This window comes from Anopheles ziemanni, chromosome 2 (assembly GCF_943734765.1).
Source record: "Anopheles ziemanni chromosome 2, idAnoZiCoDA_A2_x.2, whole genome shotgun sequence".
Taxonomy (NCBI): domain Eukaryota; kingdom Metazoa; phylum Arthropoda; class Insecta; order Diptera; family Culicidae; genus Anopheles; species Anopheles ziemanni.
The window spans coordinates 90206775-90224304 of record NC_080705.1 but is presented as its reverse complement, the minus strand read 5'-3'; the positions used below and the strand labels follow the sequence as shown (position 1 = coordinate 90224304).

The 17530-nt window shown below is 49.4% G+C and overlaps 1 protein-coding gene across 1 annotated transcript; it reads left to right on the top strand.

Moving 5' to 3' along the window:
- The first annotated feature begins 456 nt into the window (after positions 1-456).
- Positions 457-16942, top strand: LOC131282841 (axotactin). Its single transcript, XM_058312382.1, has 20 exons — positions 457-583; positions 686-859; positions 1118-1358; positions 1506-1725; positions 3003-3138; positions 6478-6762; positions 6846-7570; positions 8663-9528; positions 9598-9812; positions 9885-10284; positions 10353-10600; positions 10671-11102; positions 11168-11368; positions 11939-12550; positions 12648-12832; positions 13241-13531; positions 13606-13732; positions 13823-13974; positions 14014-14085; positions 16414-16942. The coding sequence occupies exons 1-20, from the start codon at positions 457-459 to the stop codon at positions 16909-16911; spliced, it is 6207 nt and encodes a 2068-aa protein (XP_058168365.1). The 3' UTR covers positions 16912-16942.
- Positions 16943-17530: the final 588 nt, after the last annotated feature.

Sequence of the window (17530 nt, the reverse complement as noted above, 5' to 3'; positions counted from 1 at the left end):
TTGAAAATGGGAAGGAATGGGAAAGTGGAAACTGTTTTATCTGCAAACAAGTGTGTCCTCGTGATGTTTACCAAAAATAACAAATATCAAATGAGGTTCCACTACTTCTATAAAGTCACTCATGTTTAGATCATTTTACTAAAACAACGTGTTACTAAAACCAATTGATTCAATCTGAGACTGTGCGACACATAACCGTTAAGGAGATAATCTTAATTTACTGCAAACACTTCGTCCTCCGCATCGGACTCGGAAAAGGACACATTTACGATACATTCACTCGGCTTCACTCACGACCCTACTCATTCCTTCTGCAATAAACGTAATTTGTGGTTCCTTCTGCCGTTCGGTTTAGTTCGGTTGGTAAAACGTCTCTTCCTTTTGCTCTCTTTTCTCTTCCCCAAACACAGTGTAACGCAGCAGAGCAACAAAAAACGGTAACAGCCCGGTTAAATAATGACCTATCATGCCGCATCAGTATTGCTTACGATTTGCCTCACCCTGCTGGTTCCTGAGCACCCGTCCGGCACCGTCCTCGCCATCCCCACCAACGCCATGGAACCACCGAAAGAAATAGTGTACCGTAAGTGTGGCCCCATCCCGTGGCTTTACGTTCGCCGGGAAAATCGTCGGCCTGCAGATGATATATGTGTACCTTTCTGCCTCTCCTCCTTCCCCCCTTCAGCCAAATGTACCGGGCCGGGCGAACCGGGCCAGTGCCAGACGTTCGGCTATCGGTATCGCTTCGAGCAGACGATCAACAACTGTACGCAGTTCATCTGGGGCGGCTGCGGTGGCAATTTGCAGAACAATTTCGAAACGTACGAACAGTGCATGCAGCAGTGTGCTAATGAAACACGTGAGTCGGCCGTCTTACGGGGGATTAGGCGCCTCCATCGGAGTGTGTTTGAAGTTGGTTCGGTTCGCTTCCACCGCTTCCGCTAGGAGAGATCCGAGTGGGAAAAGGAATGAACGAAGCGAGAGTGAGAACAATAAATTACAACACATGATCGATGGAGGGCGCAAAGAATTGGGCGATGTTTTTTTTTTTTTTTTGTTTGCCACTCTCGCTTTCACTTTCCACATCTAATCGACCTGGGGCATCGTTCACTTGCAGAAACGCAACCGCCAGTCCCGCTGACGACCACCGCCGATCCGTCGTCGTCGACCGTACGCACACAGACGCAGGAGGCCTGGTCGCTGCACTCGTCCAGCAGCACGCTGGCGCCGGTTCCGGACGAGCTGCGCGGCTCCGAGCTGACGTTCAAGGAGACGGGCTACGAGAAAACGTTCATGTTTGCCAAAAACAACACCTTCATACAGATGGACGGCGAAACCATCCAAACCTTTCAGCTCAGGTACGTGAACACACCTTACTATTGCATCCACACAGGTGTGGGTTTTGTTTTTCATCGGTTAATTTTTAGCCTAAAGCTGACAGAACTGAAATTTACTCTTCCAATCAATCGAACTCATAACGCTTTCGTTTTCAAATTTCTCCGCAGACTCTGCCGTGAGATATCGTTCCAGTTCCGCACCCGTCTGCCGCACGGGCTGCTCGTGTACCACAACGTAAAGACGCCGGCCGGCGTGAAGCTGGACCCGTACGCCCTGTACGTCATCGTCGAGAAGGGCCAGCTGAAGGTGGTGCACGTTTTCGGAAACCATTCGACGAGCGTCACCGTCGGCGAGGGTCTCAACCGGGACGAGTGGCACAGCGTCATGGTGAGTGGTGTGATGGTGAATATGTTAGCGGTGAAGTATCATGGCAATTAACTTCACCAAGCGACGAGTCCATTTAGCAACAAATTTATTCCAAAAGTACACTTAAAAATGGTTGGCCCACTCCAATTTAAAAGTGAATGATGAAAAGTTCACAATTTAGCAGCAGAAAGGCAGCGCACACGGATGGTAAATACCTCATGATGAGGTCAAAATTAAATTTTACATGAGGGAGCCTCAAAAGCACTCCTTGAGAACCAGAAAAGAAATGTCCTACATCACCCCTAACGTTGCTTTTGAATGTGACGAGAAAAATACGATTGGATATCATACACCAGACAACGCTACTCAAAAGTTCATCCACAACCGGTTGCTTCAAGGACATTTTGTTGCTGCCACCTGGGCGATGTTCTTATCCCATGCCCATATCGTTAAGCCCATCAAGAAGACCGCTTTTGAAAGGGTTGTTTTTCTGTTTACCAACGCCTGATAGAATCTAGCGCTAACTAGAAGTGGCCGCTTTCCAACCCCTAAAACAAAATGAAACTCCGCTCCGGGAAGGATTCTATACATATTCATTTGCGGAAAAAGGCGATAACGGGCGATGAGGGTGTCAGAGAGAACGAATGCCACCCCATTCGGAGGCCTTTGCCTTTCGAGCACCACTTGAGACGGGTTCTGCCTGTAACGGAGTTGAAACATTATGTTGTTGTGGATGGATTGAAAAGCGCCGATTGAATTGAATTCACATAAAAGGGAACTTTTTTGTCCATCGCCCACGCCAGGCGCGACACAAGACACATTTGTTTGCTTACCTAAACGTACGCAACGACCCTTTTTATGTGTACGATTTAAAAAAAAGCGGTGTTTTTATGCGTTGACGCACAGGTAATCGAGGTGCTTGAGACATGCCGTTGTGAAAAATAACACAATCTCTGGGAACACTCGTTTTGCAGATTCAACAGTAAGAATACGGAAGGTAATGAATGGTGTACAAAATGGAAGTTGGTTCTACGAACGAATTAATATTGTATGTGAACACCCTTAGGAGCTTGGTGAATCTATGTTGCAAATTAAACTTCAAATTAAAACCTAACAAATTCTTCAAAACATTTGGAAAAAGAGATACTTTCATAATTACTGATGATCCGTTAATGATATATTAATAATCTTAAACATGTACCGAACCGCGTTTTCCCAAACACCTGCCCAATTTCCACCACTTTCACTGATTAATTCTCCGTCTCGTTCCCTTTTTTTCTCGTCTGGTGTTTCCGCAGGTACGCATCGATGTGCACGGCGCCCGCCTGATAGCCCGTGTCGATAACAACAAGGAGGAAGTGTATCTAAAGGGATTAAATCACGAAACCAATTACGGCGTATCCATCAATCTTATGTCGGTCGTCCTGGTTGGCGGTGAGTTGTCGAAATGTGTATGACGGGGGAAAGAGGAGGTGGGGGGGGCGCTTTTCAAATCATTGAAAATCATTTCCGAACGCGACGGCAACTTCGGCAAGACACCCGTTAAACGGCTCCCGGCCGGCTGAAGCCAATCTTAGGTGAAGGAACCTACCTTTCGAGTCGGTGTTGGTGCTGCCGCTGACAGGCAAGGCCGGGCGCTAAGCCTACTTTGCGGCACGTCGAAGCATCGTTAGGAAAACGCGTCAAGCGTTCGTCATGCCTAGCGGAAAGGCAAATTGGATACCTTTCCACATCAAGAGAGCCTACTGTACACACTTGTCGTGTATTATTATTTCACCACGACGAGTGCGGAAGGAGCTTATTCACCAACCACGCCGCCGCGGTTCATAACAAACCAACCCAGGTTGATCGACATCGAGGCGGTTCCCAATCAAATCGACTTCGGCAACGGTGGAATAATCATTACCGTCGAATCGTGCTTCCTCGAAGACACCGCGGAAGATGTATCGCGCTTGCAAAGTCGTTCCTTCGTCTCCAGAAGCAACGAACAGGCACGTGCTTGGGGGAGGGGAATTTTCCTTCAAAACTGCTAATTCCGCGTGGAAGTGAGGGTCTTTTTGTTTGAGTTGGGCACAAATATGGCAATTGAGTTGGATGGAATTCGAGTACATTAAGTGAAATTAATACGTGACAATCTAGACCTATCCTTTCCTGGTTGAACTACGTGCCAAAGAGCATTAAAGAGCATCCAATTGGAAAATATTCACCCCCCCCTCTTCGTTTTGCTTTAAAAGGAAGTTTCTTTCGAATAAATACCCTTTAAACTGTGACGGACCCGAAAGGTCACTGATTAAATGCTACCGAAAAGTCAAAGTTATCGATAGATCTTAGACGCGCCGTCATGAATGATTTACTCCACGACCGAGCAACGATTGCAAACAACTCAAATAATTTACCCAAACCGTTTAACCTTCTCGTGATTTATGCTTTCGGTCGACAACAATTCCCATCGACTATCGGGTGTCTCACTGAATGTCGAGCATCGGGAGGACTTGCCAACTTGGCGGTCACTTATTGTTTATGGTTTCCTTCGGTGCTCGCTCGAGCTTATCGGCGCGTCTGGCACGACTTCACACACACACACACACACACCAGCACGAGAACGCAACCGGGAACTGGAAGACGAACTTTTCGATCTGCACCCACATGTGTCCATTAAAATTAATTTACCCCTTTCGCACTGTTCGGACTTTGGGGTGTGGGAGGCAGAAGTTTTCCCAGGAGATTAGAATAAACTTTTCGTTTCAATAAAAACGTCACCGGAAAGTGGTCCGAGAATAATTGGGCGCAACGAAAGCCGGAAGCCGGGCGGGGAGATGTGCATGCAGGAAGGGCTGGGGTCGGGTGGAGCAGAACAACGCAAACACGTACACGGGGGGCGCGTTCATGTCCATGGTGGGAATAGCCGAGGCTAAGCTCAACACTTCGTCGACTCGGTGCAGCGTCGATGCGGAGCGTAACTATTTCCTTCGTACCGATTTCCCCATCCCGACCGGGCGGAAATGCAAGATGGCACGTCCGTGTTGCTCGACGCTTACATGTGCCCTCGGTACAACCCGCACACACGAACCATTGTTCAATACGGTATTTTGGGACCGATTAATTTAAATCATCTACTAAGGGCCCCAACCCGGTCCAAACCAATGAGTTCATGGAACTATTCACATACGGAAAACTCTCGTCCTTACCCGACTCCCCGACACGATAGAGGGAGGGGAACAAACTTTTCCAGGACACGTGCAAGGTTTCCTTTGCTGCGATACCGCCCTAGTTGCCCCGTTGTAAAGGGGGTGGAAAGTCGAGGATTTATCGGAAAACACGTTAGTTAAAGTCAGATAACTGTAGATAAGGCAAAAGTTTTCCTCATCCACTTGTTTGACCTGCATTGTAACAGCATTCGTGACTTCACATCGAGGGTCATTCGATTCAATTTAAAACAAATTCAACTGTTTAAATGAGCATAATCTCAACACGATGTATTTGAGTCACAGTCAATGTTGTATTAAAGGTGGTAAAATGTGTTACAACATAGCAAAACATTTCCACACGACTGTAAAGAGTTATCTATCACGCGTGGAATATTATTTATCATCGCACAAACACAAGTTGGTAATTTAATCAAATCCATTTTCCATCCATTAGGCAGAACCCATGCGCGGCTTGATTTGTTCGCTAAGAAAAATCCTTCTTTAAGACACACCCACACTATCCCTGCCGGAGCAAAAACACAAAAAGGTCGCTCTACATATCCACTCACTAAGACGCTGTCCTATTTCGGAAAAGCCTCTGGGCCGTTCGCAAATCTATGCCATCGGATCCATCTCGTCGTCGTCGTCGGAAAAGCTTCGGCCTGTTTCGTCGCACCCAAGCAACCCGTCGCCTCCAATAAACCCCTAGCAGCTATCCTTTCCCTTTGGCGTAACCCCCCTCCCACCCTCACGTAAACACCCAACCTAGGGATGTGGAGAAAAGCGTCCTTAATCTTCGATAAGATTGATGGCAACGGTTATGTTGCTGTACTATGTTGTGGCAATCGTTCGTTTGGCGGAACGTGGCAACGACGGTTGTCCTTTTCCGACGGTCGCCGAGCCTTTTTCCGGGCGGTGGCAATGACATTCAGGCCCGAGTTTGTTACGAGTTGCGAGAGAAAAACGGCCATTCCTCTTGACGATTTTCACGCGCCGAAGGATAAATGAGTGCGATTAGGAGGTATCGGATGTGGCAACAACTACCACACGTGTCGGCTTACCGACGGCACGGCGGGAGAAACTCGGGTGGAAAAACAAATGAGAAAATCACACCCCAATTGGGTGGGAACTGTTGGACAGAAAAACGTTGGCATGCCTTGTACAAATGATTTGTGGCTTGCGAAATGATGTGTTCGGTGTGATTTAATGCGATTGAATGATATTGATATTTTCCCAGTGTTCCCTGCCGAAGGTAGACTGAAGCCTTGTTCGTCTTGAAAAAACATAACATAAAGATAACAATTTTAAAAGACTTTGCATAAGATATTTTTTAACATACATTTAGAAGTAAAATTGTATTTTTTTTAAAGAAAACTATAGGAAAGAGTTGAACTAGAAACATGAGCATCCTAAAGGAATGGGGAAACGGGAAAATCATTATTCATTAACCCAACCTGTCAAGATACGGACACTGACAAGCTCGAACTAACAAGTCTCTGCGGTTCATTTTCTCCTACGGCCGGAAACGGCCGGTCCCCTTCCACCGCCAACACACACACACACACATCTCCTCCGCGGACGGCAGGACTCAGCTCGGAGGAAAAACTGCACGGTGTAAAGTACATAATTGAGTCGTTCGTCGGCTGCATCCGGAACGTCGTGCTGAGCTCGGGCAAGGCGGCGTCGGACCTGCTCCCGATAACGCCACTCATCGCGACCAAGCACGAGAACGTCAAGGAGGGCTGCCGGAACAAGTGTCACTCGCGGCAGAATCTCTGCTTTTCCGGCTCGCGCTGCATTAATCACTACTACGACATATCGTGCGACTGCTTCGGGACGAAGTACGAGGGTGAACACTGCGATATCTACAGTGAGTGTTTAATTGTTTTGCACCCACAAGAACTCTAGGGACCTTCCTTATGACCTTCGGGTTGTTTTGGTTTTTGCTTCCAGCCGCCACAGTATTAACACTGCGAGGATCGAGCTATGTGTCGTTCCGCATCTACGACTGGAAGGACCGCGTCCATTCGCCGATGACGCGCATCAGCATGCGCTTCAAGACCAACTACGACGATTCGGCCCTGTTTTACGCCAGCGGCGAGTCGCTGAAACCGCAGTACATTGCGGCTTCGATCAAGAACCACTCGGCGTACATCGAGATGGACTTTGGTGATGGGGTGATGAGTGCGGTTCTGGGGCAGGACCTGACGCGCCACTACTGGCACAACCTCACGATTCTGCACGACCACGACAAGGTGATTGCCATCCTGGACGACCACGTCAAGGTGATGGAGCTGCTTGGGCCGATCCACTACCTGCTGTTCGACCCGGAGATCTACTTCGGCGGTGGACCGAACCTGAGCAAGCGGAAGGGACTGGCGTCGAGCAACAACTTTGTCGGCTCGCTGAAGAACGTCTTCTACAACGACGTGTCGGTGCTGTTCGAGCTGAAGAAGGGCAACCCGAAGGTGCACTACATCGGCGTGCTGCAGGAGGAGTTCTACGAGGCGAACGTTGAAGTCGTCCCGATCACCTTCTCCTACGCCAAGTCGCACATCTGGTGGCCGATGAGCAACAACGACACGCTTTCGCTCGTGTTTGACTTTAAGAGCAGCAAGGCGACGGCCGTCCTGGCATACAGCGAGGTTCAAACGAGCGAAGGCCGAGGTTTCTGGGAGGTAAGAAAACGCAACCCCTCGGCTGTTCAACCAGGTGGGCACAGATTTCTTCCTAACCGACCCTCAAACCGAGGGTAGGAAAGCATTTTTAATCAAATCGTAACCAGAAACGCAATCCTAACCGCATCCATCCCCCCGGGTTGCCGACATTCCATTCGCCACAGGACGGCCCGAAAGCCAAAACACCCAAACAATCGTCCCCCGGAGGATGGTAACCACGGTAATGAACCGATTTATCCCAACGCCCTGTGGGGACTGTGATAAGAATTTCGGTCCGCCCCCCGGGTTTTTTGGGGAAAATGGAGATTTTGTAAATCCGACACCACCATTCCCCTTCCCTGGGTGCTTTGCATTCCACTGGGTGCGGTTCCGGGGCGATGATCACATCACCGACACGTGATTGTATGTGATAATCTCGCATTCCCTAGGTCTATGGGTGCGTCTTCAGGAATTTCCCCCGCAAATCGTGCATGGGAAGAAAAGGGAAAAAGGTGATGCAAAAATCGAAATGCTTTACCACAACGAGGCGAGGGAAACCAATGCTTCCCCCCGATAAAAATGACACTTTCCCGGCGCACACCACCCACTCTCCGCCACCGAATTGGAGACTTTTTCCCAACTTTCAACCGAAAACACACAACGAATGAGGGGTACATTGGCTCTTCTGGTCGGTGGGAGAAGTTTTTTAATATCGCACCAAACCGAACGATATCGAATAACAACCGAGGTGCTTGATCCTTTCCTGTGGCGAAAAGTGTCCGTTGACAGGATTGCAAATATTTAACCTACGTGCGAGGGGGACGGGGTTCTTCGTGGGAGTTTCCAAAGCTTTTAGGTTTTAGATTAACTCTGGATTAGGATTTTTAAAGAACTTAAAGCAACGTAGGGATCAAGGTTGCAATGTCCGGAGGGTATTTTATTTTTGACTTTAAGTTGTTTTAATTTAAGTCATTTTGTAAAACAAAATCCAGTGCCATTTTTGGAAAAGTTTTCCATGGAAAATAGGTGTGAAAGTGACTAAGAGTTATGTGAATGTGTTTAAAAAGAGTTTAATTGGAAATAATTTAAGTAAATCTTCTATAATAACTCCAGATCCGTCTTGCCACCGATCGGCTGAGCTTTGATCTCTGCCCGGACATGAAGAGCAACATCACCCATACCACGTACATTCGCATCGACAACCCCACGTCCTGGCACGCCATCGAACTATCGTACGAACGGAACGAGGTGAAGTTTGTCGTCGACTACCGGTACACGGTGACGCAGATGTACGGGCTGACGTTTCAAACCGGCGACAAGCTCATCATCGGCAGCAGCCTGAAGGCGGCCGCCTCCGGTCTGGTCGGCTGCCTGCGCGATCTGAAGATCAACGAGGTGGAGATAGAGCCGCGGTATCTGGTGAAAAGCGAGCGGGTGGTCGGTGACGTGTCACTGGATAACTGCAAGTACGTGGACCCGTGCAAGAAGCCAAACACCTGCGAGCACGGAGGCAAGTGTGCGGTCAAGGACGACGGGATCATCTGCGATTGCAAGGACACGGGATACATTGGCAAGAACTGCCACTTCACGAACTTCCGCAAGACGTGCGAGGAACTGGCGCTGTTGGGATTCTCCAAATCGGACGTGTACTCGATCGACATCGACGGCAATGGGGTGTTTCCGCCGGCGCGGGTCAAGTGTGACTTCCAGAGCTTGACCAACGCCACCAAGACGATCGTCGAGCACAACTTGCCGTCGCAGGTGGACGTGCGGTCGGCGACGGATGAGGACTTTAGCTTCAACATCCAGTACCGGGAGTTCAACGCGGAGATGCTACAGGAGTTGATATCGCACTCGCTCTACTGCACGCAGTACATCAAGTACGATTGCATCAAAGCCCCACTGGAGCTACATTCGTCCACATGGTTTAAGTCTTCGATGAACAACAACACCGTCGACTCGCTTGGGGAAGTGAAAAGGTTAGCCATTGCTCGTCATTCCATCATGATCCCTCACTTGGTAACATTTCCAATCATGTATATCTCTAGAGGATCGTGTACCTGCGCGGTCGGGACGAACTGCGAAGATGTCAACCAGTCGTGTAATTGCGATGCGAATCTCAACCGTTGGCTCTCCGATGAGGGATACTTCAAGGAGCCACCGAATCTGGGCATCACCCAGATGTACTTCCTGCAGCAGAAAGGCCTAGACGAGGAGTCCCAAGGGCGCATCACCCTAGGACCTTTGGAATGTGTTGAAACAAGTAATTCGAAGCCGAGGAAATAGTAGCACCTTTTAGGAGTTCTCATGCGATAACTTTTCTCCTTCATGCCAGATACTCAAAAGTACGTCGTCACATTCACCACGTCCCAGTCGTACATTGAGGTGCCCGGTTGGCGCAAGGGTGATATCGCTTTCTCCTTCCGTACGACCGGCGAGAAGGCAATTCTCCTCTTCCAGCCGCCGATCCGCTCCAACTATCCCTCCTTCATGGTCGCCCTGACCGGTGACTATCAGCTCACGTTCAACTTCACCCTCAACACCGGCACGCCCAAAACGTTGGTCATCGATACGAACCGCAAGCTGAACGGTGGTGAATGGCACAAGATTTGGATCGATTACAACGAACACCACGTCCGGTTCATGATCAACACGGACACGCGCATGGTTGACCTGCAGCCGGAGGAAGAGTTTGGTCCCTTCGAGGGCAGCATGTTCATCGGTGGTGCTCCAACGTAAGTATCGATACGTACTCTTGTTTTCGTAAGGGAATGTCTAACACTTTTCCTTTTGACCCGTGCAGGGAAATCTCTAAGAAGTACACGGTCAAGCAAGGACTAATCGGTTGCTTCCGGGGGCTCGTGGTGAACGGGGAGATTCTGGACATCTACAGCTTTATGTCGGTTCATCTGTCGGAAATTATTAAGGATTGCAAACCATCGTGCGTACCGAACCCGTGCAAGAACGGAGCCTACTGTCGGGAGCTTTGGAGTACGTTCGAATGTGTCTGCCAGAACCGTTGGGCACATCTTGGCCAGCACTGTGACACGAGTAGGTATCGACAAATGGAAGCTGGTTTAAGCCTCCCAAAACTGAACTAACCCATTTGTGTTTTAATTAGACATCAATGAGGACGCCCTTACCTTCATCAGCCGGGAGTCGTACCTTAAGCGCAATTTTCTCTCCGAATCGGAAGACATACGCGAGGAGCGGGATAACCTCCAAAGCATACTGAATTCCTCGCTGCTCGTGAACCTTCGCACGTACGACCGGGACGCGTTCGTTCTGTACGCCAACGACCATCACAACAACTTCGTCCACCTGTACCTCACGAATCACAGCGAGGTCGTCTACCTGTACAACCACGGCAGCGACATCATCAATTTGACCATCGAACACAGCGAGCTGACCAACGGCCGCAGCATCCAGATCGCGGTGATACGAACCGAAACCAACACCACGCTGTACGTCAACGAGAACAATGTCACCGTCGACCGGGGCTTCCTGCTGCTCGACGAGTACTCCAACAAACCGTGGACCAATCCAGAACTCGGTAAAAACCATTCGATTCCCTATCACTCACACTCGCCTTACTGGTACCGTCTTCTTCCCCCGCAGAGGTCCTTTCGCCGCATCGCCCTCCAGCACCGCCTACGAAATACTTCCAGTTTAACATTGGCGGCTACGATCCGGCCAATTTGCTGCGACCGAATCAGGACACGGCCGAGCTGGAGGGGTACATCGGTTGCGTCCGGGGGTTGAAGATTGGGGACAATTTAATATCGCTCCGGGAAATGGTGACACAGAACAACGCACACGGTAAGTTTGGTAAAATAGGACATGACTTTAAATAGGGTTTTTTAATTAACTCACAAAAAAACTGCGCTTGAAATATTTCAACAACTTACCCAAGTTATTCCAGGCCTTCTGTGATCAAAAAACTAGGGCATATAATCCCCTTATCCCCTTTATAGAATTCTTTTTTGGTAGGTCCATAAGAACTTTCAATGGCAAGTGTGCAAAGGAATATTACATTTTTGTAGAGAGATGTAAGGGCACCCAAATCCCATAGTGAAAGTGTTTGCACAAATGACTTTTTTCAAATTAAATTCCCATCAAAAAGCCTTATCTTATGTTCTTGAACACTTTTCCAATATAACACCGGAGATGACAAGTTCGACAGGATATTGCACGAACGTAGAGGACACTTGCCATTGTGCTCCGTTGGCGGAATGGTTTTCCACGCTAATCCAAAAATATTATCTCACCGGAAAATTCGCCGTACACGCGATATTAGTCCGACAGGAGCTAGAGTATCCTATCGGCATCGAACTTCGCTCGCTCGCTAACTCAATCACGTGTTTGCTCACCGGTTTTTGCTCGTTGCAGTGACCGAGGGTGTCCTGAACGGTTGCCAGATGAAGTGCGATGCCGGGCCGTGTAAAAACGGTGGCATCTGCACGGAAAACTTTGCCAAACAGGAGAGCACCTGCAACTGCGAACACACCAGCTTCCTGGGCGAGTTCTGCTCGGAGGAGAAGGGTGCCAGCTTCAGCGGGGAGGCGACGTTGCTCCGTAAGCTCGCCCTGGCCGAGAGTGTCACCTCGGTGCGGCTTCAGTTGGCCTTCTCCAGCAACGATTTGCGCCGGGTGAATCGGGTCATGCTGCTGCTGCAATCGCGCAACGACCGCAGCTACTACCTAATGGTGGCCATCACTCCCGAGAACTTCCTCTACATCGAGGAGGACCGCGAGGGCGTGACGTACGGGGCGCGGGTCGACCGGAACTTCATGGACGACGCACGCCACTCGATCTACTACACGCGCCGCGGTAACGACACGTCGCTGCTGGTCGACCGAGTGGACATTCCCATCGGGAACGTGACGAGCAAAGCGCTGGTGCCCGTGTCCGACCCCGGTTCCAATCACGTCCAGATTGGTGGCGTTAATACCACCGATCCGCGCTTCGCCGTCTACAAGAGCTACGATGGCTGCCTTTCGAGTGAGTACACGCACTTCCAGCCAACCACTCCACGCGAGTCCATTCTAATTTAACGGACTGCGGACTCGTTCCCCCCTTTTGGTTTTCCCATTTGCAGACATTTTCATCGAAGTCAACAACGAAACGATGAAGCCGCTCGAGGAGTACATGCTGTTCACGAAGAGCGAGGCGGAAACCATCACCGTCATCAACTCGCAGGGCGTACGGTCGGCCCAGTGCAAGCAGTTCGACGTCATCCAGAAGCTGCCATCGTTCAACGAGTCGGCGCTCAATATGACTTCGGTAAGCCCCCATCGCCAAAGGTTTGCAGTAACCGTTCTGCCAGGGGGAAGATTAGCCAGTGTCACGTTGAGTCACGATCTAAAAGTGAACCATGGGACAACATCCTGAACGGATTTGAATTATGGGATTGTGATCGTTGGAGAAATGGTTAAATTTTGGATCAATTTTCAAAAATCCTTTTTCCCATGAAATGTAATTTCTTAAACTGGAAAAAATATCTAAATCATATTGAATATCCCACTCTTAACCTTATTTTGAATTGAAAAACCCACTGTGCTGAGAGAATTTCCTTTTCTCTATTTTCATTTGCACCACAAAAGAACGCCCCCCGGGGGGAAGGAACCGGAACCCTATCGAATTAATATAACAACGCCCTTTTTCCTCTCCGGCGCTAATGCACTTTGACAGGTAATCGACAAGAACTGGGTCGTGGACGCACCGATCCGCGTCCCGTACAAGGCGGTCTACTTCGATCCGTCGACGAAGGAGGAAAAAACGCAGGTCGTGTTCATCACCATGACCGCCATCTTTGTCATTATCGTCGTGTGCTGCCTGATCGAGGTGTACCGCACCGACCGGGCGTACCGGAAGCGCATCGAGCGCCAAACGGACGAGGACATCATCTGGTCGAAGGAGCAGGCGGCCAAGATGCAGAGCGAATCGTCCACGACCAACGTCAAAGGGTTCGGGTACAAATCGGTGGGTGGAACGTGCGGACACATTGCGGTGATAGAGTTATCAGGATGAATTGATTTTTAACTTGTTTAATTTAGGTTCCTGGCGAGGAGAAGAAGGACAATGGCAAACCGTTGGTTGGAATTCTGAAGAATGGTAATGCGACAGCGCCAGCAGAGAAGGTAGAGCCAACAGCGGTGGAAACGGTTACCGGTGGAATTCGTGGTAAGTGGAAAATTGATAAAATAAAGTCATTGGTTTATTGCGAAATATAATTCTCATTAATTAATTCCCGGAATCCTATGGTTAAAACAGACAGCCAACTAATTGACCACGAGCTTCAGTGGGAATCTCTAGCGGAGGAGGAAAGCGAAACGCTCCTTAATAAGGATCCTTCCAAGAGCGACCCGCAAATGAATGGCATTGCCCCGGAAGGACAGCGGAACCGTATTGCAAACGGAAATCACGTACCCGATGGCCATGGTCAGACCAACGGTGAGGCGAAGGGCAATGACGGCCACGACAATGGCGTCGAGGACGACGACGACGACGACGATAGCGAGCTGACCGACAATCCGGTAAGCATTCAGGCGCTGGCCCCGCTAAGTTCGATCAGCGAGGTCACCCTTAACAAGCTGGACCTTGGCGACCTGCAGCTGCATAGCGATGAGTTCCGTGTCTAACCCAAACCTAGGCCACCTCGATGGCTCAGTCGCATGGCGCACGGAGTCGGAGAAACACCAGTATTAAAAAGCCACCCCTAACCGCACCATCCACCCCGCCCTTCATTCATCCACCCACCACCTCACTTATCCATCCGTTCAATGGCCAGTTGATTGAAGTTCCAAAAGTTTTTAGTTCACCATCCCTTTCGTTTCGGTGAAAAAGTGGATTTCCTTCCGCCATAATGACGATGGTGAAAGGACATCCAAAACAAAATTATAATCCATATCACCACCACGATCCTAAGAACTTCCCTGTCCGGGGCGCGGTACACTAACCTTCGCACCTACCGAAGGCCCTCTGTAGGTCATGTAACACCGAGCACCCAACTTTCTAACACCCCTAACGAAAATGGCAACGCTGGACCCTAATAATGATCCGCATGATCAGCTTGGCGGTGTATACTTACTTATTTATTGTCCGACCAGCTCGGCACACATGTTCCATGTTCAAGTGATTCTAGTCGAGCCGTCATTGGAAGTGAAATAAAAGTAGTAATGATACTTGTATGCAAACCGAAACCCGGTACTTATGTACTCCTCTTCGTCCTCTTGTCTGTCCGGTGTGATTGTGCCTGTCGAGATATGTCGAGATATGTGCCTCCTAACTAACGGGTGGAACCAGATGTCCCACGATGTGCATGACAGTGCATCCGCATGTTTGTCCGTTGACGGAATTGTTGTTCTGGTATGTGCATGGATGAATGTTTTCCAATCCGGAGTAAAAAGAGCGAGCAGCAAATGAAATAGTTTCTGGGGGAAATTAGTTAAATGCAACGAACTAGTAATTGGTATTTAGTAGACCCAATGATAATAAAGTTCTTGACGTAGAATTAATCGGGAACACAAGGTTATACTAAAAGAGAAGCAATAATTCAATGGTAGAACACTAATAACCTTTTTCTAAATGAACCAATTGCTCCCTCGCGAGCCTCAAATTGACTATTTCATTTGCTACCCCTTCCTGGAAGAAAACACGGAATGTCGGCGAATCCACTCGAGCCGGTCTTCCAATACCTCGAAACTAATGGATTTACCCTCGTGTGGCCTTCCCCTCGTACAACAACCGACAACCCCGTACACATCGCGGAAATTGGCAGCCGGTGATGAGCAAGGTTCCAACCGTCCGCAAGAGTACCAACCACTCGCCCGGGCCCCGGAGACCCCCGAAGTTGGTGTTTACCGAACCGGTCGACAACAGGCAACAGCAGGCCGGAGGCACTCCTCCACCGACACCACTCCCGGTGGCCATCCAGACATCGACGCCCCTCACCAACGGTCTACGCTCCCGGAGTCCTCGGCAAGTCTCATGGGGTCCACCGCCACCGCCGGCCCTCGTTAGTGCCAATCCGTTGCCGTTCAAAATCGATGAAACTCCCGAATCGCCGGCGTAATCCGCGCTCGGTTGATCGCTCTCCTTCTGAGCCCAGTGTGGCCAGTTCACTATCTGTGTGTTTGCTTGCGTTTTTGGTGGCCATTTCTTTTAAAGTAGTTTTTTTACGATGGACTGTTTATGATCGACTAAAGTACTGTGTTTGGTGTGTTGTGTTTGTGGACGAGAGTGTAACATGGATGGCAAACGATGTCCCTCGCAGACTTTCCTCGATGGTGATATCCTTTATTAGAACACACTACAACGTTTACTTGTCCTCCGATTGTCCTCAAAAACCCCTAGTGTAAAGACTCATTTCCTTGGACAAAGCAGGGATTCCGTTTGCCACGTGATTGTATGTGTGTTTGTGTATTATTGTATGTGCGTATGTAATAATTTGTGAAATATGTAAGCAAATGTCGTCCAGGCGTCGCTTCTTGGGACCTTGGGTTTCGAGTGGCTTGAAAGGAATAAAGCAAACCCCTCATGTTTGGCGTAAGGGTTGTTGTTCGTGTTCTTGTATGCCTGCTTCCATACTGTATTCATCGCGAAAGATCTTGGGTGAGTTTGGCGGTAAATATTCTACCGAGAAGAACAGAACGTAACGGTCCACTATGGCAGACCTGTAGAGATATCAATCCGTTCTTTCTGCACCAACGCACCACTTCATTGGCCATTCTGCGCTGCTAAGGCATTTGGATCCATACGATCGCCTCTGTCCCCCCCATGTACGCCATCAGTCCTTCTCACCTGCAAACACAACCGCCACGCCATTTACTCATCCGGTCATCTACCCTCGCACCTTCGTCTAGGATGGATTGATAGAGTCCCGGAGGGTACCGGTTGCATCCGCCGTGTATGTTCCGCCAGAGGCTTTCGTTGCAAGCTCCATCAACGCTCCGCGAACGCCGCCCCGTAAGGATAGAGTAGTAGCGCTTGCTTCGCCACAAGCTGCTTGCGAAGAGCCGGCCGCTGGCCGTGGTGATGTTACAGACTCCACCGGCCCGGACCGTACCGCAAGGTCAGGTCCGTCTCATGAATGTCAGCTCGATCTTGCAGGTGGCCAACAACCAGCAGCAGAAACAACCGGCGAACTGAAGAAGAACGAACGAACGAGCGGCCCGCAGGTTCCATTCCGGAGCAAACATCGCCGGTTGCCACCGGTCTACCTGGGACCGGACCGGCGTCAGTACGCCAACCCGATCAGCTACATCGGGGGGCCACGGTACGATCCGAACAAGCGCGGTTCGATCGCTTCTAGTCAAGGTGATAGCATAACTAGCCTCAACTCGGTCATGTCGTTAGATTAGCGTGTGTCGCCATGACAGCGGAGAAGTGGGCGCTGAGAAAAGATACAAGAAATGGAGACCAACAAATCACCACGTTGTTATTCACCCTAACATTCCGAAAGCTCATCCGAACACAGAGAGATTGTTTTCGCGTAAGTTACGACATTCAAGTCGAATTACAAGCCCGCAGTCTAAATGTTTTCTTCAGCAGGATAATCAAAGTTGTCTAGGCCAAATATGTGGAGGTCATCTAATTGGTGGGTGGATGGTTTAAAAATAAATTGAAATGTTGGTGATCATCCTGCCGTATAGTGTGTCCATTTGAATTCGACTTGAAATAAACGTACTCCGCAAACGAAGCATTCGCTATTCATATCAAGATTTTTACAGGAATATCACAACAACTGCTTGGGTTTCCTTTTCCGCAAGCAAGGGTCAGCGTTTCTCCACCAAAGATACGGACGGTCAACTTGCGCGGTTGGTGGTATAAAAGTTGCGACAAGTGATTAGTATGGCTGGCTATGGTGGGGGAGAGGGGGAGGGCTCTTCGTTGGTCGAACATTAATACTTTGGGTATAACTTTGGGAACTAGGACACGTTTCAAGCGAGAAGTTTAAAATCCACCAGCATGATGATACGA

What these genes read in the sequence shown, in the direction of transcription:
- LOC131282841 (XM_058312382.1), top strand. Translation starts at nt 457, where the DNA reads ATGACCTATCATGCCGCATCAGTATTGCTTACGATTTGCCTCACCCTG. An exon ending in ACGAGTGGCACAGCGTCATG is followed by an intron (nt 1,726 to 3,002) that starts GTGAGTGGTGTG and finishes GTGTTTCCGCAG; the next exon opens with GTACGCATCGATGTGCACGG. An exon ending in TGGCCAGCACTGTGACACGA is followed by an intron (nt 10,601 to 10,670) that starts GTAGGTATCGAC and finishes TGTTTTAATTAG; the next exon opens with ACATCAATGAGGACGCCCTT.